General features: G+C 36.5%; 1 protein-coding gene across 1 annotated transcript in view; it reads left to right on the forward strand.

The window, feature by feature from the left end:
- HERC1 (HECT and RLD domain containing E3 ubiquitin protein ligase family member 1) overlaps positions 1 to 27,245 on the forward strand; it is a 196,236-nt gene that overhangs the window by 153,982 nt on the left and 15,009 nt on the right. Inside the window, exons 65-75 of the mRNA XM_044665362.1 lie at positions 3,193 to 3,348; positions 4,023 to 4,145; positions 6,355 to 6,457; positions 14,566 to 14,735; positions 18,189 to 18,327; positions 19,049 to 19,218; positions 20,365 to 20,534; positions 20,944 to 21,109; positions 23,837 to 23,913; positions 24,479 to 24,731; positions 25,143 to 25,295. Coding sequence (XP_044521297.1) covers positions 3,193 to 3,348; positions 4,023 to 4,145; positions 6,355 to 6,457; positions 14,566 to 14,735; positions 18,189 to 18,327; positions 19,049 to 19,218; positions 20,365 to 20,534; positions 20,944 to 21,109; positions 23,837 to 23,913; positions 24,479 to 24,731; positions 25,143 to 25,295 — 1,680 coding nt within the window. The remainder of the gene's footprint in view (positions 1 to 3,192; positions 3,349 to 4,022; positions 4,146 to 6,354; positions 6,458 to 14,565; positions 14,736 to 18,188; positions 18,328 to 19,048; positions 19,219 to 20,364; positions 20,535 to 20,943; positions 21,110 to 23,836; positions 23,914 to 24,478; positions 24,732 to 25,142; positions 25,296 to 27,245) is intronic.

Here is a 27,245-nt window from a genome sequence, read left to right on the forward strand (position 1 = left end):
TGGGGGAAAATCTTTAACAAAAAACTCTGACAAAGGTCTAATTACTCAAATCTGTAAGGAGCTAAATCAATTGTACAAAAAATCAAGCCATTCCCCAATTGATAAATGGGCAAGAGACATGAATAGGCAATTTTCAGATAAAGATATCAAAAGTATCAATAAGCACATGAGAAAGTGTTCTAAATCTCTAATAATTAGAGAAAAGCAAATCAAAACAACTCTGAGGTACCACCTCACACCTAGCAAATTGGCTAACATGACAGCAAAGAATGCGATAAATGTTGGAGGGGATGTGGCAAAATTGGGACATTAATGCGTTGCTAGTGAAGCTGTGAATTGATCCAGCCATTCTAGATGACAATTTGGAACTATGCCCAAAGGGCTATAAAAGACTGTCTGCCCTTTGATCCACTTGCTGGGTTTATATCCCAAAGAGAGATCATAGGGGGAAAAGACTTGAACAAAAATATTTACAGCCACGCTATTTGTGGTGGCAAAAAATTTGAAAATATGGGGATGTCCTTCAATTGGGGAATGGCTGAACAAATTGTGGTATCTGTTGGTAATGGAATACTATTGTGCTCAAAGGAATAATGAACTGGAGGAATTCCATGTGAATTGTAATGACCTCCAGGAATTGATACAGGAAAGGAGTTGAAGCAGGAGAATATTATACACAGAGACGGATACACAGTGGTAAAATCAAATGTAATGGACTTCTGTACTAGCAGCAATGCAATGACCCAGGACAATTCTGAGGGACTTATGAGAAAGAACGCTATCCACATTTAGAGGAAGAACTATGGGAGCAGAAACACAGAAGAAAAACAACTGCTTGATCACATGGGTCAATGGGGATGTGATTGGGGATGTAGACTCTAAAAGATCACCTTAGTGCAAATATCAATAATATGGAAATAGATCTTGATCAATGACACATGTAAAACTGAGTGGAATTGCACTTTCAGCTCTGGGAGGGAAAGAAGGGAGGAGAGGGAAAGAACATGAATCTTGTAACCATGTCAAAATACTCTAAATAAAAATTTCCAGAAAATTAATAAAAAAAAGAAATTGTATACCTCTTAATGTTCAATCACTGTAGCAAATCTATTAAACTGGTTACTTTAGCTCTGTTCAAATTCCAAGATTCTGTAGGTAGTCGAAGCAAAGTTAGCATTTTTCTCTTATATTTGATTTTCCTGCAATCTGGAATTGGGATCATGTGAAAGGAAATGTTGCACTGCTTTTGACAATGAGTATTTGGTCTAGATATTACATTCACCAAATAACTCATTGTCAAAAGTAGTCGTTAAATATTGTTAAATTAGCATGTGTTCAAGAACAAATTCTTGGAGCATTCCACAAGATATCTCTTTCTAATTACCTAACATGTAATTATTTAGTGTTTACCATGTGCCAAGTTGACCCTGGACCAATTACAACTACTCTTGCCATTCAGTAGGTTTGAATCTATTTAAATATATTATCATTTGGTCCATATATCCATCTTTTCCACGGGAATAGTATGGAATATTTTGTAAAATGCTTCACCAAATCTAATCCTATTTAAAGAACAAAATAAAGTTAAACCCAGTATAACCTGTTTTTAATGAAACCATGCTGGCTTTCTGTAATCACCATTCATTTTTTTTTTTTTTTGCTAAATGACATCTCTTTAATGATCCATTTAAAATTTTTTCTAGCAATAAGTCAAGCTCACTGACCAATAGTTTGCCCAATATTTTCTTCCTTCCCATCTTGAAAAAAACAAAGCAAAGCATGAGACATTTGTTCTTTTTCCCATTCTTATTTATCTCTTTTTCTTCAGTCTTAGATATATCTGAGATATCTAGATGCTAAGGCTCAGCAGTCCCATTTATACCCAAGGATGTGGTTCATCTGAACCAGGTGATTTGAAATCATCAAAGGCATATTAAGTACTCTTACTACCTTTTTTTTTTTATTTTGGGGATCTGCTTCCTATTTGCCTTTTTTGTTGTTGTTGTTGTTCTTTCATTTCAAGTTCAAGGGTCATCTTGGCAATGAATAATACCTGAAGCAAAGTAAGAATTGAGAAGCTCTGTGTTCTGTCCATTATCATCAGAGTACTCTTGTGGAAAGCATTGAATCTCAAGTTAGAATTCCTGGGTTAGGGAGATTCTACATTAGGTATGTGACCCTATAACCATCTTGTCACAATCTTCAGTTTCCTTATTAGTAAAAGCAGAGGTTATATTTGCATTACTTTACTTTTTGAGGTGTATGAGGTGTTCAAGAAGGATTTAGCACCTCTGGTGTGAAGGCTTGCTGAGCTTTGTTAGGGTTGTTATCCACCTGTGATATCCACCTTTCACCCCTTTCACCCAACTCTCACCTGTCACACCCTAATAAAATTTGTGTCATCAGACAGCTAAACTAGGTTGAGGGTAATCAACAGGCCTCAAGGGGATTGTCTTACTTAGTTTCCATGATTGTGGAAAGAGTACTAAATTAGGAGTCAGGAGCTCAAGCTGGGTTTGAATTCTTGTCTTACAATTGATATATCACCTTGAACAAAATCATTTCATCTCTTTGAGGCATAGTTCATTCACCTATAACAGACATGGAAAACCTTTTGGAACTTTTCAGGGACCCTGTGCCATTTCCCACCCACCCCTCCAGACTGTACCCGTGCCCCTGCCCCTGGCTTTGTGCAGTGCCCCACTCACCCCCGTGTTTGGGTGCAGGGATGGGCTACAGGGTGGCCAAACCAGGTCCAAACTTCATAGGGAGACTTCAGTAATAGATACACTCCCCTTGCATTGGGGGGCAGAGCCAGGCTACTGGCCCTGGGCTGACTGTGCTCCGCCCCTGAAACGATGGAGGGAGGCTCCAGTGCCCACCCCCTGTATTGAGGGGTAGGACCAGGCTCCCAGCCAGCCAAGCAAGGAGCCTGCTCATGCCCATAGAGAGCTATATGTGCCATAGGTTCGCCATCATGTTCCTGTAAGATGAGGGTGGTGATATATTTACACTGCCATCCTCACAGAGTTCTGAGGTTAAACACTTACTAAACTTCAAATATCTGTATAAATATGACTTAGTATTAATAAAAAATTTTGAATGAATGAATTAAGCCTTTAAAATTACTTTAAAATATGTATATTAATCTTACTAATTAAGTTTAAAAAATATTTTTTTGTTTTACTTCAGATGTCATGTGGCTTCAAACACTCAGCAGTAGTGACTTCAGATGGCAAGCTTTTTACATTTGGGAATGGTGACTATGGTCGTTTGGGCCTTGGAAACACTTCTAACAAAAAGCTTCCCGAGAGAGTGACGGCTTTAGAGGGATATCAAATTGGACAAGTATGGAATGAGATGATAAAATAGTGCATCTGATAATGATTTCTTGTTTCTTTAGTGTTCATTTATGTACTCTGTTCTTAAGATTATACTCATTAATTGTATTGCAAGTTCAATTCCTTAAGATTTTTTTTATGTTTTGTTTAGGTATGTTCTTAATTCGTTGATACATTTTTACTATTGAATTTTTTTAATATGAAAATTCAAATATTAACTATGCCCTTAACATAAGATGGCAAAATAAAAGAGGATGGCCTTCTCTTCTTTTCTAACCTGCAACAGTAGATCATCTTTGGTGTACCTATGCTCTCTGGCCTATATTCTATATAGTTCTGAATATAGGAAGGAAAAGAACTTCTGATTATCATTTGGAAGCCTTATTTCAGATATCTCTGTTTCAAGATAATCATTATCTTTCCTAAGTTTTATTAAGATAGTACCATGTTTGGTTTGGTTCAGTTAGGTTTGATTTGGTTTGGTTTTTGACTCTGTACTAATATTAGGAACTGAGATCTGTTGATACATTTTAGTGAATATTTATAAATAGCTTTTGTATTGCTGTTCCCGAAGATAGTGGAGAAAATTATTTTGTCATAGGGAGAAATAAAGGGTTTCAGACATGTGGCAGTTTTTTTTTTAATGTGTTGGTGAGCCTACTGAATACTCTCTTCCAATAGGTGGCTTGTGGATTAAATCATACTCTAGCTGTGTCTGCAGATGGCTCAATGGTGTGGGCTTTTGGAGATGGAGACTATGGAAAGCTTGGCTTGGGAAATTCTACTGCAAAGTCTTCACCACAGGTTAATTCTCTTGATCATCTTCTTTTTCATAATCTTTGAACATTTTAATCATAATTCATTTTATTTTCAATTAATGTTGTTTTGTGAAAAGAAGCATGGCAATGGCTAGAGGGCTGCCCTTGGAGTCAGGAAGAACTGGGTAGTTCAATCACTGTCTATGAAAGATACTGAATCAGGAGCCTTGGGCAAGTCACTTCATCTCTCAAGTGACCCAGGCAACTTTCTTAGACTACAAGAGGGGAGAAGGTGCTAGCCTGCATTCAAAGAGGGACTTTCCAACAACAGTGAAATCAGAGGCCCGCTTTTAAAAACCTTGTCTTTTGTTACTTTATAGTAAAATTGGTAGCAGCTTGGGAGTCAATATACTTCCAAAGTGCTGCACTTAGTATAAGCAAGACCTGGATTTAGATCCCATCTGTGACACTTACTGGCTATGTTCCTTCTGTTTGCCTAAATAAACAAACTCTCTAGGACTGACCTAATCAGTCATAAGCAGACTATGATCCCACAGTGATAGATTATTTATATATTTATATATGGTGAAAATTTGCAACTCAGTATGATTTATTCATTTTTACCATGCTAGATGTTGATATTTATTTAAACTATTACTGACTAAACTGAGAAATAATTTATACCTAATTATTATAGGTTTTAGACTGTCCATAGAAGAAACTACATACTTGTAGAATACATTTCTATAGTCTGCAAAGTATAGAAATGAAGGAATAATAGTGCAGTTATCTAAAAGAAACTCTTCAAAAACCTCTCACAAAAAAATACTTCTGCCAGGAACCAGAGGTAATTTCTTAAAGCAAGATTCATTTGAATTTTGCATAGCCATTTGCCACATGAGGGGCAACTGTGCTTCTCTCTTTTTTTTTTTTTTTTTAATTTTTAAATTTTTAAAATTAAAAAAAATTTTTTTAGTTTGTGCTTCTATGTTTAGAAGAAATAAAAACAAGATATATTAAGTATTGAGTTTAACTTCCTAATGTATTATTTTCTTCTGGTCATATTGCAAAAGGAGTGTATAGAATTACTTCAGAATGATTCATGATATTATAAACGCAAGGTTCTGTCAGAAGAGTTTACCTTTCACATTTAAAATATAATTTGATTCATAAAGTTTCAATTTACACACTTAACTTTTAGGATTATCTTTATTACATAAGTTTATAATATACTGGTGTTTAAATGAGTTCTTAACTAGTCAGGGGAGAGCTAAAAGTAAGCTCACCAAATTTTAAAGATAATTGAGAGTTATTATTTTCAGTTCTGGAAACTTGGAGAAGTAATATCTCTAAGTAAGTAGTTGTAGTTTTAGTAACATTTGATTTCTAGATTCAAAGGAGAAGAGGAGGAAAGTTCATACTCTCCTTGATTTGATGGAAAGAAAAATGGATTTGGAGTCAAAGAAAGTGGGTTCAAATCCTAGTTACAATTTGTTATTTCTGTGACCCTGGTTTTCTCATGGTACGTAAGCGTTGCTATTCAGATGAATAATGGAGATTTACCAACCTGAGATGAGAAAATTCTTACCAGTCAGAAATAAGCAATGTAATATTCCATAACTAGGTTGGTAATATTTTTCTTCAGTACTCAGTACTTTATAAATTCACTGGTAGCGACCAGTGATATTGTTTCTATCAATATAAGTATCCCTCAGCCTAGAAAATGAGTCATATCTCAGCAGCTATGACTCAGTACTATTTGATATGTCCTTATTTTTTAGCCCTTACCTTCCATCTAAGAATCAATATTATGTATTGGTTCCAAGACAGAAGAGTGGTGGCAATGAGGGTTAAGCAACTTGCCCAGGGGTCACACAGCTTTCTAGAAGATGTCTGAGGATAAGGTCTAGGGATTCTGGTTCCTTTCTACCAGCAATATCCTATGAGTTAATCCCACTTTTCTTCCTTGAATTTTGCCCATCATTTGCTGTATCTTGAGAAGTTTAATTATAATTGTCCTATTCAGATAAATTTTAAGGGGGTAATGATTAAGATACTAGAAAAGAGGTAGTAGGTAAGGAAGGCATTTAAATTTTGAGGGAGTCAGATGAAAAGCTTTAACTATTACCTTTCCTGTCCCCCCAGCATTAATAATTTTACCGTAAAATGAGGTTTAACCATTTGCATATGCTAAACTTGGGTAATTGCATCTTTTTTTTCCCTTTATATATATAAAACTACTTTTGCTTTTGCAGAAAGTAGATGTTCTTTGTGGAATTGGAATCAAAAAAGTTGCTTGTGGCACACAGTTTTCTGTTGCATTGACAAAGGATGGTCACGTATATACTTTTGGACAGGGTAAGGAATCTTTTTTTTTTCATCATCTTAAGCATTGTAACTGAGGATTTAGGATCTGATAGGGTGAAAGATGAGGAGGAAGCATCTAATTAATGAATATTAATTTCTAATTCTCTTCCTGTCTTTGTCACTGTATATGTGTGCTTTTATGGAATTATAATCAATGGGTACATAAAATTTTGCATTTTTGAATATAGCACTTATTTTATATATCCATTTATATATATGGATGTTTAGCCTACATATTTTAAATATATATAGTATTTTCTGTATTTCTGCAACTTTTTTGTATATGTGGGTCTAGTTATTTATTTAATTTTTTTGATTGGTCAAGATCTGTCTTTTTACCCCCATGAGAAAAACAAAACCCATTACAAACATAGTCATTCAAAACAAATTTCCTCATTGGCCATGTCCAAAAAAATGTTTCATTCTGTAGTATGAGTCCTTTACTTCTCTGTCAAGAGGTAGATAACATGTTTTGGCATTAGAATTCTGCTAGAATCATATTCTATCATAGTTATATTCCATAACTTGTTCATCTTTTCTCCAGTTTATGGATATCCTCTCAGATTCCTTTTCTTTGCTACCTCAAAAAGAACTATAAATACTTTTGTGTGTTCTTAGAGTTTGTTTTATTTAGGACCAATCCCTTCCTTAATCTGTCCTCCCTATTATTCCTCATGTCTCCCTTCTCCCCTTTCTCAACTGTTTCCTGTTGAATAAAATGTATTTCAAGACCCAACTATGTGTATATTTGTGTATTTTAGACTGCCTCTAATTGAACTTCCTCAATGAACCCTGAAAATGAGGACACATATCATCTGTCCATATTTGAATATAAGCAAGAAAATACCCTTACTTAGTCCCTTTTATCATTCATTCATGTTTGCCTCTTTGTGTTTCCCTTCACTCTTGTATTTGAACTTCAGTTTCTTTGCATTCCTGGTCTTTTCAATAAGAGTGCTTGAACAACATCTATTTAATTAAAGGTTCATTTTTCCCCCTTAGAATTATATTTAGTTTTGCTAAGTGGGTTCTTTGTTTGTTTACTGTAAAACCATATCCTTTGCCTTTTGGAATATCATGTTCCAAAATTTTTTCTTCATAGTTGTGGCTACTGAATCAAGTGTGATCCTCACTGTGATTCCTTAGTTCTTGAATTCTTTCTAGCTATTTATAGTAATTTTTTTCTTTGACCAAAAGCTCTGGATTTTAGGTCAAAGATATTCCTGATTTTCATTTTGGAGTTTCTTTCAGATGGTGACCAATGGATTCTTCCTGTTTCTATGTTGTCTTCTGTAAGACATATGAGAGAGAGAGAGAGAGAGAGAGAGAGAGAGAGAGAGAGAGAGAGAGAGAGAGAGAGAGAGTGTGTGTGTGTGTGTGTGTGTGTGTGTGTGTGTGTGTGTGTGTGTGTTTTTTTAACCAGAAGAGAGCAGTAAGGGCTAGGCAATGGGGATTAAGTGACTTGCCCAGGGTAACATAACTAGGAAGTGTCTATGACCAGATTTGAACCCAGGACCTCCCGACTCTAGGCCTGGCTCTCAATCCACTGAACCATCCAACTAGTAGATTTCTTATATAATGTTTAGGCTATTTTATTGGATGAGGTGGTCAGATAGTCCATTGATTCTTAAATTTTTCTCCTCAGTCTGTTTTTCCAGGTCAGCTTTTTTGCTATTGAGAAACGTTGTTATATTTTCTTCTATTTTTTTAGCCTTTTGACTTTATTTTAATATTTATTACGTCATGAAGTTAATGGCAATCTTGATTAGTCCATTTTAATTTTCAGGGAGTTTTTTATTTGGGATAAATTTCATAACTTTTTTTGCCAAGTTAATTCCTTTTCCAATTCTCTTTTCCATAGCTTTCATTTCTGTTCCATTTTTTCCCTAAGTACTTTCATTCCATTTATAATAAATTCTTTTATCTCTTGTTCCATCTTTTCTAGAAGTTCTAGTTGAATTTGTGCTCATGCTATTTTTTTTTCCCTGAAGTACTTGTAGATGCTTTAGCCATTCTTTTCTGGGTTTTTGTCTTGAGAATTCCTACCACTGTAGTAGCTCATTTTGGCAGAATTATTTTTTTGATTGCCCATTCTCCCAGCCAGCTTTTTGACTTTGGCCTTGATGTTAGTGCTAGGCTCTGCTACACTTATGGAAGGACATTCTGGGCTGACCCTGTTGCTTCTTTCTTCGTTTATTGAGTATCATGTTACTCTCAAATCTTAGGGACAGGCTGGGGATTCAGTATTCCCAGAGTGGTCTGATCCAAGACAAAGTTTGGTTGCCACCAGTTTCTGACCTAGGTTTGAATTTGAGCAAGAGTAGACTTCTGCTGGACTCTACTCCTGTCAGCTAGCTGGAAAGCTCTGTTGATTTAGAGTGGCAGAATTGTAGGTTTCCCCTTTGGGTTTTGAGAATCCTTCCTTGATTATTTCTCTATGAGCTGGGCTAGATGCTGGAAATAAGATCCTGTTCTATTTTGGGGTTGTCAGCCAAACTGCTATAGCTGCTTCTGGGGCCTTCTGAACTTCCTCCTTTTTATACAAAATAAATAGCTCCAGGGCCTCCTTTCTATAGTCCTCCTTCTTACTAGTATCTCATCAGATCTGTGTCTAGCAACTGGGTAGTAGGCAAAAAATTGCTAGTTGGCACCTGTTCCCTTCACAGAGCCTCAGTGTGAGTCTAATACTTCCTCTTGTTCTGTGCTCAGCTTCTCCCTAAGTGTAGCAGTGGTTTAACCACAGCAGCATGCTTCTGCTCTGGCTCCATCCAGAGTGTTCACAGACTTCCTGATCTGATTCCAAAGGATGCAATGTTATGTTTTTGAGGATTTTCTCCATCAGAATTTGGCCCAGTGCATTTTCTTAATCTCTTTGGAGGAATTTATAAAGCTTGCCTCTGCTTCTTTTCCACATCTGTAGCTTGTGTCATAGAGGAGCATTCCTCTTTCTTTGCCTTTGTAATATATATCCTTAAGTTAAATCTTAAAGGATTCTGTGGAATGCCAAATGAATTGTCAGTGCATTTTCGTGGGGGAGAGGGATAAGGTGCTTGTTGTCATGGCAGATAATTGATTTAAGAATGTTAAATTAATTCCTTAAACTTTTCTTGTAATAAAACAATTTCAATTAGCTTAGTATCAGGTAGTGCAACAGTTTGTTTGCAAAAGTTATCTGTGTAGTGCAAAGTTGGATATTAACATTTTCTTCTGAAGATTTGCAATCAGAAATCTCACATATTTGGACTAATGGAAACAGATTTGAATGACTTAATTAAAAGTAGTCTTAGAGACTGAAAAAAATGAAGTTTTATACTTTAAAGAATATCACAGATAGATTCTTTTAGAGTGAGAGAAGCTTATGAAGCGACAATTCAGAATAGTATTAAATTATATAATGTATCTTATATTACCTCTTTGTCTTTTTATATGAAAGATTTATCGTCTGGATTCAGAAGTTAAAAATACCTTCGTTACTTGAGTTTTTAGTTTTAAAAAGCTTGTTGATTTTTTATTTGACTTAGACTGTTCATTTTACTCCATTAAATTTACATGTATCTTGTGGAAATTATTTTAAATTTTAAAATTAAATTTTAAGATATGAATTAGGATTTGTTTTAATTTTTCATGAAGTTTAGGATGAATACTTGGCATATTAGCAAATTGTTATATAAACTGGCCTTCTCATGATCACTGTATCCAGCAAACAAAAAGGCCAGTTAATAATAGATACTTCCATTTTCTTTCTTCTCACTCCTTTTTTTAAAATCCCTTTTAATCCATTATGCTTTCAACTTCATCATTCCACTGAAACAGCTTTTTCCAAAGTTAGCAATGATCTGTTAACTTCAAATCCCATAGTCCTTTCCTCAATCTTGTAAAAATAATAATGGGCGAGCTCCCAAAATAAAGGACAAAACTATGGAAATAAAGGTTCAGAATTGTTTCAGATACTTTTGATAGATGTAATCAAAAGTATCTTCAGTGATAAAGTGAAGTGAAGCTCATAGATGAACTTCCCTTCAGGACCAGGTGCTAGGAAGGCTAAAGAGACTCTTGTTATAGAAAAATAAACTATTTAAAATATATAAGGATAAAAAGGATTTCTAACTCTAAGAGATTCTGACTCCACCCAAGTAAAACTCCCTCTTTTCATAAGGAACCACAGGCTACACTAATCCTCCCTGATCTGACTAACCCAAACTTATACTATTCTAAATAAAACTACCACTATTATCCTTATCAGTTTTAACTTTGCCTTTAAGTTATAAAAATAACAAATGCTAGCTGGTTGAGTCTCAATAAGAATCAAGTTAGGACTCTGAACCTTAATAAGACTCGGAGTCCAAACCAAAGACCAGATTTCTTTGGTCTTCTCAGAGTTTAATCAATCTATAAACAGTAATAAGATAATCAGTAGTGTTTCCCAAGTTGGAAAAGAAAACACTAAGCTCCTTTAGGTCTTTTACTCAGAGACAGACAGACAGACAAAGATGTTACCTTCTCCAGCCCTGAGAAAGTCCCTGCATGTGGCTTTGTCAACTGCCAGAGACCAACTGTCAAACTGCCACACCCAGAGAGAGTAACTGTCCCAGAAAAACTGCCACATTTGAAATTGACATACTGTCTCAGCTCTGCTTCAAACACCCTCCAATTCTTTCTCAAACCAATTTCTCTACTTCTTATCTCTAAACTAATAAAACAAGACTTATTTTCTAATATCATCCTTATAATCTTTATTCTTCTTGACTTCCACAGCCTTTAACTCTGTTAACTATCCTCTAGGCTTTTGGGCCACTACTGTCTCCTAGTTCTCCTACTTATCTAACCTCTCCTTCTTAGTCTCCTTTGCTGGATCCTTATCCAAGTCATACTAATGTTATAAGTAAATGGGCAGATAGAGAGGGAGAGGGGTAAACTGGATACTACCACTGCTAATTGGGTGACAGCAGTGATAGTTCAGATATGTGGCTAGAGCAAGATCACCTGAGTCTTGCCACCTAGCTAGATGTTGTACCACCTCCCTCCTTTATAACAGTGCCCAGGCAGGATCCTTCAGGTCAGTAGATGGTATCCCTTCAGGTCCCACGTGGGGTTGATTAATGATGGATATTGGGCTCTATTAGCCTTGGACATGTTTATCTGACTGTGTTGCTCCCTTCCCAGAGAAGTGATGAAACAACCACTCCAAGAAGGTACTTGAATAGCTTTATATTTAGCAAAGAAGGAATTTTAGGAAATGGGAAGAGGAATTGGGAAACCCTAAACTAATTCTAATAATAGTAATCCCTCAGAGCTGTAGGCAGGTGAGTGATTCTGGCTTGTTATTAGCTCTCCTGGCTCAGCCTGGCCACAGCCAAATCAGAGCAAGCAAGCTGCTGTTTGATGTCTTTCAGCTTCTTCTTCTTGCCAGATGTTATGCCTTTTACAGCCTCCAGGTACCAACCCTATCCACCCTCTTCTTCTCCTGACGACTTCCCGGATCCCTCCCAGGCCCTGGGATACCTAGATAATTAAAGATGTTTGAATTCCTAAATATCTAGGGGACAATAGAATAAGAAGATTGATGGTCTGGATACAGGTTGGCAGTGTTAATCAGGTACAAGACAGGAGTTCTTGCAAGGTTGAACCAAGCAAGTCACAAATCCCAATAGACCAGGGTCCACAGATCTCAGGTCCAAGGGAAATGAAAGGAACCAAAAGCAGGGCTGCCAGGGTATTTATACCCCCCCCACTCCCCCCCCCACCCAACCACTTTCTCCCCTGTCCTCATGGCCTCTGGGAACATTCTAATGTCCAACGGTCGTCACCTGTCAATCAACAGTGAGACTCTCTGCTCCCAGAGTTTCAATATAACACTAATCAGAGGTATCCTATAGAGTTCTGTCATGAGATTGCTACTCTTTTCCCTCTATACTATTTCATTTGTTGCTCTCATCAGCTCTCATGGAGCTCCCATTTCTATACCAATGATTCTCAAATCTTCCTATATAGCATTAATCTCTATGTGGACCTTCAGTCTTACATCTCCAACTGCTTTTCAGATATTTCAAACTAGATGTCCAATAGTCATCCTAAACTGAGTGAATCTAAAACAGTACTCATTATCTTTCCCCTTAAACTATCCCCTCCCTGTCTTCCCTATTACTGTCAAGGCACTATCATCTTTCCTGTCCCCCAGCCTCACATCCTAGGTGTCATTCTGGACTCTTTGTTTATCTCTCATTGTCCCCCTCCAATTCAGTCTCTTATAAAAGCCTCTCATTTTACTTTTGCAACACCTCTAATGCACCCCATTCTCTGCCTTTGGACACTGCCACTATTCCAATGCAGGTTTCTATCAAATCACACCTGGACTATTATAATAGCCTGATGGATTGGTCTCCTTGTCTCAATATTCTCCCCATTTCAGTCCATTCTCCCTTCAGCCACCAAAGTGATTTTTCTAAAGCACAGGTCCCACCTTGTTAACCCCTTACTCAAAACTCCATTAGCTCCCTATTGCAATAGATCCAGGGTCATATACATGTTTGATTTTCAACGCTCTTCATAATCTAGGCTGGCTTGTTGTCCCATCTTGAGCCATTCATGTTGGCCTCCTGGGTGTTCATGAACAAGACACTTCATCTCTTGGCCCCTGGCATTTTCTCTGGCATAGAATTTTCTCCTTCCCTGGAATATGCCCTCTCTTTATCTCTGCCTGTTGGCCTTCTTCAGCTAGCAATTAAAATCCTGTCTTCTACAAGAAGCCTTTCCCAAGCCCTTTTAATTTTAGTGCCTTCCCCTCTTGATTATTTTCTTATTATCCTATATGTAGTTTATTTGCATATATTTGTTTGTATGTTATCTTCCCTGTTAGTGTGTGAACTCTTTGAGGGCAGGAACTATCTTTTGCCTCCTTTTGTGTCTCCAATGCTTAGCAGTGCCTGGCATAAAAATAGGCACTTAATAAATGTTTGTTTACTGACTAACAAAAAGACTGTAGACTTGGAGTCAGCAGATCTTGGTTCCATTCCTTCTGTACTATCTGTATGACCTTGGACAAAGCTCTTAAAAGACCTAAGTTGTCCACAATGTGCCAGCCTATATTGGAAGAGGGAATTTCCTATACCAGTGAAATCACAGGTAAAAAAATTGTAGAAGAGAGGCACCAGAGTATAATATACCTTACATTCACACTTTGTTTAGATTAACTTAAAGTTCTGTCAATGCTTCCTATATAAAATTATAATCAGAAAAATGGAAGAATATTTTAGTTTATAAGCCCAAAAGAAAGAAATTATCTTCTTCCTTCCTTTTCATTCAGTCCACAAACATTCTTAAGTACCTTTCATATACAATTCAATGTGCTTAGATGCTAGAGAAAATCAAAGATAAATAAGGTACCTGCCTTCAAGAAAATTTTAGTCTAGTCTAAAATATGTGCCCAAGTACCACTAAAATAATAACTTAAAATCTATGTGTAAGAGAAATATTATAATGTTAGGAAGGTAGATGATCTCAATTTAGAGAACTGATCTTAGTTTAAGAAATTGAGTGAGTCTTCTAGGAAAATTTGTCATTATTGCATTTCCTTGAATGATGAGTTGGGATATTATCAGACAGAAATTAGCAGGGAAGAGAGGCACACAGGGAATAGTGTACTCAAACACAGAAAAACATAAAATATGGTTGAGGGACATAAGTAATGCAATTTGGCTAAAAGCTAGAGATTGCCAAGTAGTATGAGATAATGTATGAGGTGGTGTTCATATTCCATTTGCCTAAGAAGTTATGTCTTCTCCTGATTTTTCATGTCTACAGAAGAAGTCAAAATGAATTTTTAGAAAAACTCAAAGCAGGGGCAGCTGGGTAGCTCAGTGGATTGAGAGCCAGGCCTAAAGATGGGAAGTCCTAGGTTCAAATCTGACCTCAGACCTCTTCCCGGCAGTGTGACCCTGGGCAAGTCACTTGACCCCCATTGCCTAACCTTAACCACTCTTCTGCCTTGGAGCCAACACAGTATTGACTCCAAGATGGAAGGTAAGGGTTTAAAAACAAAATTAAAAAAAATTCAAGGAATGTGTTTACCAATAAAATTTTTGCTTTTTGGGGTGTTACAGACCGGTTGATAGGCTTGCCAGAAGGACGTGCTCGAAATCACAACCGACCACAACAAATTCCGGTCCTAGCTGGAGTCGTTATTGAGGATATAGCAGTAGGAGCTGAACATACACTTGCTCTAGCATCAACTGGAGATGTATATGCCTGGGGCAGTAACTCAGAAGGACAGGTACATTTATCTCTTTTATCTATTTCTTTGATTCTTAGCAAAATTGTAAAACATTTATTAAGGGGATAGTGGACCTCTATTAAATCTACCAATTTTTAGGACATTCTTGCCCCCTGTTGACCTTTCAAAAACATTTCATATCATTTTTTTTTCAGTATATAAGCACTTATTTTCTCTCCCTGCTACTCCAATCAAAAAAAAAAATAAAGAAGAAAAAAAAAACTTTTGTAACATGTGTAGTCAAGCAAAAATAAAATCTGATATTGTCCATTGTCTAAAAATGTATTATTTTCCTTTCTCTAAGATTTGAGTACCTGACTTAGATTCCCATCCCACCCCATTCCCTATAACAATCTTGAAGGCTTTAGTGTTCATGCTTGCATTCCTTTAAACACCATGGTCTGCATCACTGATCTCTTTAACTCAGAATAAGGGATCTGATAATCATCCTGTACTCTGGCATGGGCATATCACATTTGTAGTATTGTATGCTTTGTGCACCACAGTTTTAGGAAAGACTTTGATAAGCTGAGACCTGTACAGAAGAGGACAACCTGGGTCATGAAGCCTCAGAATTTTTTCATAAAAGAATTGGTTGAAGGAACTTGGCATCTTTAGTCTGAAAGTTAGAAATTTCAGGGAGGACAGGATAGCTATAAAATGAGAGACTGGACTTATCCTTCTTGGTTGTAGAAGGAAAATGTAGGAACAAGTATTAGAAGTTATAGAGAAGTCAAGTTTTTACTCAGTTGTCCAATCCATTCTCCATTTAGCTATGAAACTAATATTCTTAACTCTACGTGTATTCATGTCTTACCCCCTCTTCAGTAAGCTCCAGTGAGAAGGCAGAACTAGGAGCAAGAGTATGAAAGTTTAGCCATGTTATAAAAAGAAACTTTCTATCAATTAGAGGTATCTAGATGTGATGCTGAGCCTCTAAATCAGTGGTTCCCAAACTTTTTTTGGCCTACTGCCCCCTTTCTAGAAAAAATATTACTTAGCCCCCTGGAAATTAATTTTTAAAAAATTTTAATAGCAATTGATAGGAAAGATAAATGTACCTGTTGCCATCACTGCTCTCCTGGAATCACTGTAGCACCCACCAGGGGGCAGAAGCTCCCACTTTGGGAATCACTGCTCTAGATGATAGTGGATTTCCCTCATTGGAAGTCTTTAAGCAAAGGCTAGATAACTAATTGCCTCATAAGTCATAGAAGAAATTATTATTCAGATGTAGGATGACACATGTTTGCTGTTCAATTAAAAGTTAGATCAGATGAATTCTGAAGTCTCTTGAATGATGAAATCTGAAATCCCTTGGCCTCTAATTATTCATTTCCACCATAAGCATTGTTTGACTTGTTTAGCTATAACATAAAAATACACAATAAAGAAGGAATATTTGTATTTCTTTTATCCCTTTTATATGATGTGTGAGGCATAATGAATGAACTTTATATTAAAGTGTTGGTGAAAGGAGGGGGAAAGTTATTTTTAAACCTTGTTAATTGAAACGTAGCCAGAAAATAACACTACTTTGATTTTTTTCTTGAAAACGAGTAGTATATCATTTTTCCCTCTTCAGGGACTTGAGTTGAAGTTAAATGGGTTATAAATTGAGCAGTTGCTCCTTGGACAGAGTAGGATCTGAGGCATATTTCATTAGGTCTTCCTCCTACTTGCTTCCCTAGACATTTTAATAGTGTTGTCTCTTTTAAAAAGCTTGAAAATATTCTTTGAAAAATGTTGGAAACTTTTAAATGTAATTGGGGGAAAATAAAATAAAGTTTAATTGAAAATACCCTCAAAAGGGAAAAGAAGTCACAATGCCACCTGAGATTGAGTGCCTTGATGGTGAAGGAATCTTTTTAAGCTTCACCAACAGGTGGAGCTACCTTCACCAATGACTTTCTGAGACACTGACCTAGCATCTATATCAGTCCCTATCACTAAATTACACTCCCATTCACCCCCATCCATTTAAAGTGTAGGGCATAGTTTTTTTTGAGAGGCAAGAGGACACAATGGCTAGAGGAGCACACATCCTAGCTGTGTGACCATGGGCAATTAATTCCCCTCATCTCTTAGTGCTGCAAGCAACTTTTAAAGGCAGGACAATGCTATAATGTCAAATTTGGGTCAAACCCAAATTTAGAGTCTGTGGTTCCAGCTTAACTGATGTAGTGTGATAGAACATACAAAGCAGCTGGGTAATACAGTGGACAAAGTGCTAGGGTTGGAGTCAGTAAGATTATCTTCCTGTGTTTTCAAATCTGTCCCCTGACACTTCCTGGCTTTGTGAGCCAGGGCAAGTCATTTAACCCTTTAACCCTGTTTGCCTCAATTTCCTCACCTGTAAAATGAGCTAGAGAAGAAATGGCAAACTACTTCAGTATCTCTGCCAAGAAAACTCAAAATAGGCTCGTGAAGAAGTAGAATAAGACATGACTGAAAACAAGTGAATTGCAATATGCCTGTGTCCTGATTAGAGTTAGTTTGGTGTGAAAGAAAGAGCAGTGGATCTAGATTTAGAGGACCTGAGTTCATATCCTGCCTCTGAGACTTACTACTTATATCACCTTGGCCAAGACATTTACTTCACAGACCTCAATTTCTTTATGTGTAAAATGAGGAGTTAAATTGGATGTCCTTGGGAAGTCCTTTTCAGTTTTAGATCAATGATTCTATGGCCCTGTAATACTTATGAAAATTTATCACACTCTTCAAAAGGGAAGATTCTTTTGTTCAGATTAAGGATGACCAGAAGAATGCCTGGTTGGCCATTAATGTTAGCATGTTTGTCAAAAAGTCACAATAAAATTGCCTTTTCTTAAGTGCAGATAATCATATTTCTGCTATTTACCCCTAAGGGTTGTTATGTCCTTTCCAACTCTTAAAGTGCTATTTTAATATAAGGTCTTACATTATTATTTTCTATTTTTTACCCATAAATAGAGATTTGCTTTTTAGTGGGGAAAAAGAAGTAGACAGTGAGAACCTCCTATACAAACTTGTTATGTTTCTCGAGTGTTCAGTGGCTGAAACACATGGTGTTCCCATTTAACTGAAGATAAAATCAACAGTGCATTAATTTACTCATTTAAGTATATGTTTCTAGTGGAAAAATTAGAGACAATTATGTGATGACATCAATTGTTTTGTTTTCTTTAAAAGAATTCATTTTCCTCTTTAGAATTGGAATCCAAGTCTATGGTCAGTAAGTGTCTCATCTGCAAGGTTTGGAGTGATGATAAAGCTAAATTAAATGAGTTCTTTTTTAGATGAATTTTCAGGAGATTAGGAGTCTGAGCTTATGGAAGTGATCTTCATGAAAGAAACATAATCATATTTGTTATTCTTCTGATAGAAGTGATTAGAGCATGTTAGTAACTTCTCATTTTTATTTAATAATCTTTGTTTCCTCTAATTCTTTCTGCTTTTATCAATTACAAGCTTGGATTGGGACACACTAACCATGTTCGAGAACCAACTCTAATAACAATTCTGCAAGGGAAGAATATTCGACAGATTTCAGCTGGTCGTTGTCATAGTGCCGCATGGACTGCTTCACCTGTTCCACCAAGAGCGCCAGGTGAAAAATAATTTATTTTTTCATGGATAGATTGGTTTGCTTTTCTGCTCTGAATTGCATCAAGTACTTATTTAGTAAAATCTTGCCCAACCCATTTTTTATGAAACCAGCACTGCAAATATTCTCATGGAGTTTGTTTGATAACTTATCTATAAATCATTTGCCCAGTAAAAGAAATTACATTTCTAAGAAACAAAGATCAAATTTGCACCATATATATAGCAGCATTTTTTGTTTTAATGAAAGAAAGAATAGAGCTTCCTAATGACCATTATTTTTCTCTGTCAAGGAATAAAAGGAATAAAAATTATTAAAACCATGTGTTCTTATGCTTTTTAAACTGTATAGAATTATTATATGGCTATGATTATTTATCCTAGAACTGCCTGTGCTTTCCTTTCACATAGGGGCACTCCTAGTTTCTGCAAAATCCATAGTAGGCATGAAAATTTGTCACATTAGAAACACCCGATTTTCAAGAGCTTCGTCTGCTTGTTTTATAGATGTCAGTAATCAGGAACAAAGTGAACTAAACAACTTATTTTCCTGGAAGAACTATTAAAGTTGGACAATGCAGTGTTGAACTTTTTTATACTGTTCTTAATTGAAACAAAATAACAGAGATATGTTAATATATGTTAATATATATGTTAATAATAGCTATGATAATATAAATTTTTTAAAACCCATTAACCTCTAGAATGTATTTGATTTTTGGCAGGTGTCTCAGTGCCTTTACAGCTGGGTTTGCCTGATGCTATCCCTCCCCAGTATGGTGCACTGAAGGAAGTGAGCATTCACACAGTAAGAGCCAGGCTCAGATTGCTCTATCACTTTTCAGATCTCATGTATTCTTCTTGGAGGTTACTGAATCTAAGCCCCAATAATCAGGTAAAACATTATTTGGTGGGGGGGAAATATAATAAGTAACTATGCCTTAAGTGTCTCTTATTTTAAAAGTATAAAATACTTTCACAACTAATTTTTTTAAATCTCAACATTTAAATAAAATGGAGAAATAGTAAATATAAGGACAATGTCACCTGAGAGACTGGTTCTAAGATTAGTGATAGGACAAGGATAAGAACTGTGGTCTCCTGACTCTCAACTGAGTATATTTTCTATCAGACCAGTTTACCTTTCTACCTTCTTACATATTTTGAAATGCTGAAAGTTGAAGTTCTTCCAAATGACTAAGCATATGAAAGTAATAAGAATCTTTAATTTATGTAGAGCCACATACGTAGTTTTAATAATATTTAGTGTTTGGCTAATTCACAAGAACACAGGTTCTGTAGTGTACATAAAAGTTGCATTTATACAACCATATACATTTAAATAGCCATGGTCCTCCTGAAGTAAAGTAAATTTCCCAAATTACAGCCTTTTTATAATAGCTTGTAAACTTTCAGGAAAAGAGCAGTCTGGCTTATGTTTTTGGTTCTTGCTAAGATCTATGCCTAAGGTAATTCTGCATTGATTCTAATTAAAAACAGATTCCTTCAGGGCAAGAACTGTCTTTTCATTTTTGTTTCTCTGTTCCCAGCACTTAACACATGTCTTTAACATAATAGGCATTTATTAAATGTTTGCTAAATTAAAGGGAATTATCTCTTCATTCTCCTTAAATGAATGTTTTTCTCTGACATCTAGCAGATTTGAGGGGAGAAACATTATTTTTTTCAACATATTCTTCGTTAGGTAGATGAGATTACAATAATAAGAATTATTTCTAAGTCTTATTCTTTTATACATTATGAATGAATGAAAAAACACTTATTTCTTACAATGGGTCAGGCACTCTGCTAAGCACTGGGAATGCAAATACAAAAAGCTAGGGCAGTCCTTTGCCCTCAAGGAGTTTACGTAGTAACCTAGGAGGAGTACTTTGATGGAAAAGATTTAGTGCATAATGCTTTTGGGGAGGAGATGAAGTGCCCTGTGGTTCATGGTTGAAGGAAGGGAAGGCGACTTGTGAGGTTGTGGAGAATGGAGCTAGAGAAGTAGCATTTCAGATAACGTTGCACTTTGTTACAGAATAGTACATCTCATTATAATGCTGGAACTTGGGGAATCGTGCAAGGACAACTTAGACCTCTGTTAGCACCAAGAGTCTACACACTCCCTATGGTACGGTCCATAGGAAAAACAATGGTACAGGGCAAAAACTATGGTCCTCAAATAACTGTAAAACGAATATCAACAAGGTTAGTATATGCATAGTGTATATTTTTTAATTATTGTCTGTAATTCTTCAGATGAACATTAGTTGGTAACATTGGTAACATAATCCTAAATTATGCCAAATCTAATTTATTTAAATAATACATACCTACTTTGTTGGTGGTGCTGATAGTCTGTTGACAATTACCAGTAGACATAATGAGCTTTGGAGCATATAAAATAATGTGTGAATATAGTGACTGCTTGCATGTAATGACAGACTTAAAACTTATTGTTTTTTTTTTAATACCAAAGGATACTGGGGCTAAAGGCTAATTACTTGATCCAACATGATATGTGCAATTCTGTGGGCAGATGCCCTCTAAGACTATTATTATGATGTGTGAAAATGTGTGAGAGTTGGTTTTTATTGCCTTTCTGCTTTTCTTTTAGAGGTCGAAAATGTAAGCCCATTTTTGTACAGATAGCAAGACAAGTGGTGAAGCTCAATGCTTCAGACCTTCGTCTGCCCTCACGAGCCTGGAAAGTTAAGTTGGTTGGAGAAGGTGCTGATGATGCTGGAGGAGTGTTTGATGACACCATTACAGAAATGTGTCAGGTATTTTTGCTGTCTGGTGTACTGGAAATAATCAGTAATATAGAGTCAGTTTTGTTTTTTGTTGATAGTTTCATAGGGAACCGAGTACTAGCAAGGAGATATTTATGACTTAGTGCCCTGAACTTAGTAGACACTTAAGAAATGTTTGAGTTGAATATTGCTATTAAGTGTATTGTGGTGCAGAAGGTGCAAATCAACCCTGCAAAGCCTTACTGCAGAATTTCTGACGGTTGAAAAGGGTTTAGAACCCTGACTAGAGGCAGTTGATCCTGGAGTCTCCGTCAGAGCAGGAGGGTCAACTGAGCTTGATCTTTGGGGCTGAAAACCTGGCCTTGATTCTGCAGCTTTTCTCTTGAGATTTGTAGCTTAGCTAATTCCTCTGGATCTCCCTGACCTTCCCTATCCCAATCATCATTTCCCTTCCTGAATTTCCTGTGGGGTTTTGGAAGAAGGGTGGATCTGGGTGGTAGAAATCAAACTTTGTAGACTTAGTTTCCCTGTAGTCAAGTAGGGCTTACCCTTGATACAAATTATCTCCTGAATCATTGTATGCAACTTTCCTAACCTTAAAGGCAACAAAACTTCCTGAGACTGAGGCAGGTCCTGTCTCAGTCTCACATTCCTGTGTCCCTCCCCCACCTGAAGCTCTCCCTAGGCAGTTGTTAGAGAATCCTTGTTTCCCCCTGTCCTTTATAACCAACCCTGCCAACTTAATAAACCCTGTTGTCATTTAATCAAACCTTTGGCTAAATCATTGATTGAATGATAAAAGAGGGATAAAGAGAGAGAAAGGAATAGTTTCTCTCTGGGTCCTGAGGGTAGTTGGAAACATCCATCTTGGAGGAAGTGGTGATCTCTATACTTCCTCTAGACTCTTCCTTTGTGAACCTGAGAAACTGACTAGAAAGCCCTCTAGTCCGTTTCAAGCCATTCTTGGCTGGCCCTAACCTTTGTCTGTGGAAGTGCCCTTCCTACCTGAAGGGTTCAGTCTGATTCCCTTCAGTGTCTCTGTCTCAAACCTATGTACCCAGGCTGTGTCTCCCTGCTGCAGCTGCCTGCCCAAATTACCTCATCCTCTCCCTTTGCTACTCTTTATACTTCAATGTTTATATTTCCAAAACCCAGTCATTCTCTTACACCTCCTACCACCTCAATTTACTACCTCCACTATTGCACCCTCCTTTCCTACCTTCTGACTTAGGGATCTACAAACCCCATCCACTTGCCTTATCATCCCCTATTACAACAACCTTATTATCCTACCTGCTTTAGTCCCTTATTATCACCTACTTGTCTAATACCCTTATTACAGTATATATAAGTAATATTAGGATTTGTAGAAAAGGCATCAGTATTTTGCTTTCTGTTAGTATTTGCATCTGCTTTATAATAATTTGACCAAGATTTTTTTTAATTAATTTTTTTTAAACCCTTAACTTCTGTGTATTGACTTATAGGTGGAAGAATGATAAGGGTAGGCAATGGGGGTCAAGTGACTTGCCCAGGGTCACACAGCTGGGAAGTGTCTGAGGCCGGATTTGAACCTAGGACCTCCTGTCTCTAGGCCTGGCTCTCAATCCACTGAACTACCCAGCTGCCCCTTAAGATTTTCAAAAGGTATGTTGACATTCTAAAAGCACCTGTGCTCTTAGTCTTGCTGGTGCTTTGGACATAAGTCAAAAGTACAGTCCTCTAAGGCAGAGTGCAGCCCAATCCAGATTAAAATATCATTGGGAGAGGCAGCTAGATGGCTCAAAAAAAAAAAAAAAAAACAACTCAGGGGCAGCTGGGTAGCTCAGTGGATTGAGAGCCAGGCCTAGAGACTGGAGGTCCTAGGTTCAAATCCGGCCTCAGACACTTCCTAGCTGTGTGACCCTGGACAAGTCACTTGACCCCTATTGCCTACCCTTACCACTCTTCCACCTATAAGTCAATACACAGAAGTTACGGGTTTAAAATTTTAAAAAACAAAAAACAAAAAACAACAACTCATACCTTCTGCTTTAGAATTAATACTGAAGTCAGATTTAAACCCAGAACCTCTGGGCTCCAGGCCTGGTGCACTATCTACTGAGACATCTAGTTGCCCCTTCTGGGATTTTATTGACACTTCACTACTACATCAGAGGTTTCAAGTTTTTTTGTTTTTTTTTTATGTCATGGACCCCTTTGGTACTTTGAATGAAGTCTATGGGCTTCTTCTCAGAATATAATGTTTGTTGCTTACAGTAATAATTGAAAGAAAAGAAAAAGAAAATCCCATTGGCAGCATCGACCCCATGTTGACTTTGACATAATTTTGGTTGTCATTGCATCAAGATTTATTAGTCACATGTAGCTTGTACATGAAGAATTTTTGACTAAATAATGTTAGTAAAAAATTGTAACTTTAGGAGCTACTTTTCTAGTGTTTCTTTGACTGAATCATAGTAATATGTGTTTCATAGGTATTTCCCAACTGCTATTCACATACCATTTGTTTCTGACTTTGGTTCATCACACTCTTAAATGTTTTTCATGAAAATAGATTTCCTCATTTAATTTTAAATGGAAAACTTAGACATCTGTGAAATATAGAAGTATAGAGCTGGTTGGTTCTAGCATATTATGATTTCATTGTAAACTTTTTCCCCCGGGTGGAAATGGGGAATGTGAATCAGGAAATGAGATTAAATGCATTGGTACTTGATTGTTATTTTTGAAGAAAATATGTTTTTAATCTGACAGGAACTTGAAACTGGTGTAGTTGACCTTCTTATTCCATCCCCAAATGCTACAGCAGAAGTGGGTTACAACAGAGACAGGTAAGTAAGTAAGAATTTGCTGAACACCTACAGTAAATTCTGCAATCTATATCATAAAACCTTGAGTCATCTAATCTGTTAAATGGTAGTGCATATGATCTGTAGCTTAAGAAATTTTTGGTTCCAAAATCCATTAAAAGATCATCTAAGTTCCCAGCTGTGTGACCCTGGACAAGTCACTTAACTCCAATTGCCTACCCTTACCACTCTTCTGCCTTGGAGCCAATACTCTGTAAGACAGAACATAAGGGTTTAAAAAAAAAATGATAATCTAAGAGGCTAAAACTTAACACTTTATCGTTTGTAATATTTAATTATTGGTTTCTTAGTTTATGGAATTTTAACAGTTATAAATAAAAATTATTTTATGGAAGATACTTTGAAACAAGTCTAATAATTGCTTTATTTTACCTAACTTTTATTTATTATGTTCTCTTAAATATTCTTACTTTTAACAAAGACCATATATTTGGATAATTATATATTTCATAGATTTTGCATCCTAACTTATTACTAAAAGAACTAGGGGAAAGTTTGTCCACTTTCTTTTTTTTTTTTTTTTCAGGTTCCTTTTTAATCCTTCAGCCTTCTTAGATGAACACTTAATGCAGTTTAAGTTCTTAGGAATTCTGATGGGTGTTGCTATCCGTACCAAGAAGCCTTTAGATCTCCACTTGGCTCCAATGGTTTGGAAACAATTATGCTGTATCCCACTCACTTTGGAGGACTTAGAGGAAGTGGATCTGCTCTATGTGCAGACCCTTAATAGCATTCTTCACATTGAAGACAGTGGGATTACTGAAGAGAATTTCCATGAGGTAAATTGCATATGCGACATCTTGTTATTGTGGTTTATTGAAAAATTTACATAAGTTGGTATTAATAGAAATATTTCTTTAAAAATTCAAGTTCTGACAAATAGTTGCCATTTGGTTTGGCTTCATATGTCTTTGCTACCTGCAGCAAATGAAAACCCAACTTACTGCTGCTTAAATCTGTTAATGGAGAAAATCATATCACCCTCAGCTTCTACTACTAGCCCTCCTCCAGTAATGTATTAGCAGGCTTTGGTACAGCGAATATAGTAGTAAACCTCAGTTTGGGGAGTATTTTTAACCATGCATACTTTACATATACTGTGACAGAGTAAATCTATTTACATTTTTTTTGGTTAAAATTTTTGGCATTTTAGAAATATTGTAAGCATACTTTTTATCCTCTCTTTCTAGATGATTCCTCTTGATTCTTTTGTGGGTCAGAGTGCTGATGGCAAAATGGTTCCTATTATCCCTGGTGGGAATAGCATTCCACTTACATTTTCCAATAGGAAGGAATATGTGGAAAGGGCTATTGAGTATAGACTTCATGAAATGGACCGGCAGGTGAGATGAATGAATACTTTGAAAATTTTGTCCTCAATGATTCTGATTTTTTGTATTTCAGCTCTTAAGTCACTAGAGAATTTTGGGATATACATTTACTGTATTTGATTTGTATTAAATTACAAATTCTAAGTAAAGACTTTTCATAGTAATAACTCAATATTTCTAATGATACCTTTTTCTTTCCAGCATGTTTCAACTGTTCCAACCAACCGTATTCTTAGAATTCCCTAAAAATATCTGAATAATTTCCAGCTCTTTCTTTGCCACTACTCAGTGCTTGTCATCTTTATACCAAGAACTCTTCACTCTAGTTCTTTTTTTTATATTTTTTTAACATTTAATAATATTTATTTTTTAGAAAAGTTAACATGATTACATGATTCATGTTCTTACTTTCCCCTTCACACCCCACCCCCCCCCCGACCTCCCTCACCATGGCCGATGTGCATTTCCACTGGTTTTAACATGTGTCATTGATCAACACCTATTTCCAAATTGTTGATCGTTGCATTGGTGTGGTAGTTTCGAGTCTACATCCCCATCATTGTCCATCTCAACCCATGTGTTCAAACAGTTGCTTTTCTTCTGTGTTTCCACTCCTGTAGTTCTTCCTCTGAATGTGGGTAGCGTTCTTTTCCATAAATCCTTCAGAATTATCCTGGGTCATTGCATTGCTGCTAGTACAGAAGTACATTACATTCAATTTTACCACGATGTATTGGTCTCTGTGTACAATGTTCTTCTGGCTCTGCTCATTTCGCTCTGCATCAATTCCTGGAGGTCTTTCCAGTTCACATGGAATTCCTCCAGTTTATTATTCCTTTGAGCGCAATAGTATTCCCTCACCAGCATATACCAGTTTGTTCAGCCATTCCCCAATTGAAGGGCATACCCTTGTTTTCCAGTTTTTTGCCACCACAAAAAGCGCAGCTATAAATATTTTCGTACAAGTCTGTTTATCTATGATCTCTTTGGGGTACAAACCCAGCAGTGGCATGGCTGGATCAAAGGGCAGGCATTCTCTTATAGCCCTTTGAGCATAATTCCAAATTGCCAGCCAGAATGGTTGGATCAGTTCACAACTCCACCAGCAATGCATTAATGTCCCAATTTTGCCACATCCCCTCCAGCATTCATTACTCTCCCCTTCTTTCATTTTAGCCAATCTGCTAGGTGTGAGGTGATACCTCAGAGTTATTTTGATTTGCATTTCTCTAAATTATTAGAGATTTAGAACACTTTCTCATGTGCTTATTGATACTTTTGATTTCTTTGCCTGAAAATTGCCTATTCATGTCTCTTGCCCATTTATCAATAGGGGAATGGCTTGATTTTTTTATACAATTGGTTTAACTCCTTGTATATTTGAGTAATTAGACCCCTGTCAGAGTTTTTTGTTATAAAGATTTTTTCCCAATTTGTTGTTTCCCTTCTGATTTTGGCTACATTGTTTTTGTTTGTACAAAAGCTTTTTAGTTTGATGTAATCAAAATCACTTATTTTACATTTTGTAATTTTCTCTAACTCTTGCTTGGTTTTAAGATCTTTCCTTTCCCAGAGATCTGACAAGTAAACTATTCTATGTTCATTTAACTTATTTATAGTTTCCCTCTTTATATTCAAGTCATTCACCCATTCTGAATTTATTTTGGTGTAGGGTGTGAGATGTTGATCTAAACCTAATCTCTCCCATATTGTTTTCCAATTTTCCCAACAGTTTTTGTCAGATAGTGGATTTTTGTCCCAAAAGTTGGGCTCTTTGGGTTTATCATACATTGTCTTGCTGAAGTCACTTACCCCAAGTCTATTCCACTGATCCTCCCTTCTGTCTCTTAGCCAGTACCATACCGTTTTGATGACCGCTGCTTTATAGTATAGTTTAATATCTGGTACTGCCAGGCCCCCTTCCTTCACATTTTTTTTCATTATTTCACTCCAGTTCTTAAG

This window comes from Gracilinanus agilis, chromosome 2 (assembly GCF_016433145.1).
Source record: "Gracilinanus agilis isolate LMUSP501 chromosome 2, AgileGrace, whole genome shotgun sequence".
In the NCBI taxonomy this organism is placed as follows: Eukaryota; Metazoa; Chordata; class Mammalia; order Didelphimorphia; family Didelphidae; genus Gracilinanus; species Gracilinanus agilis.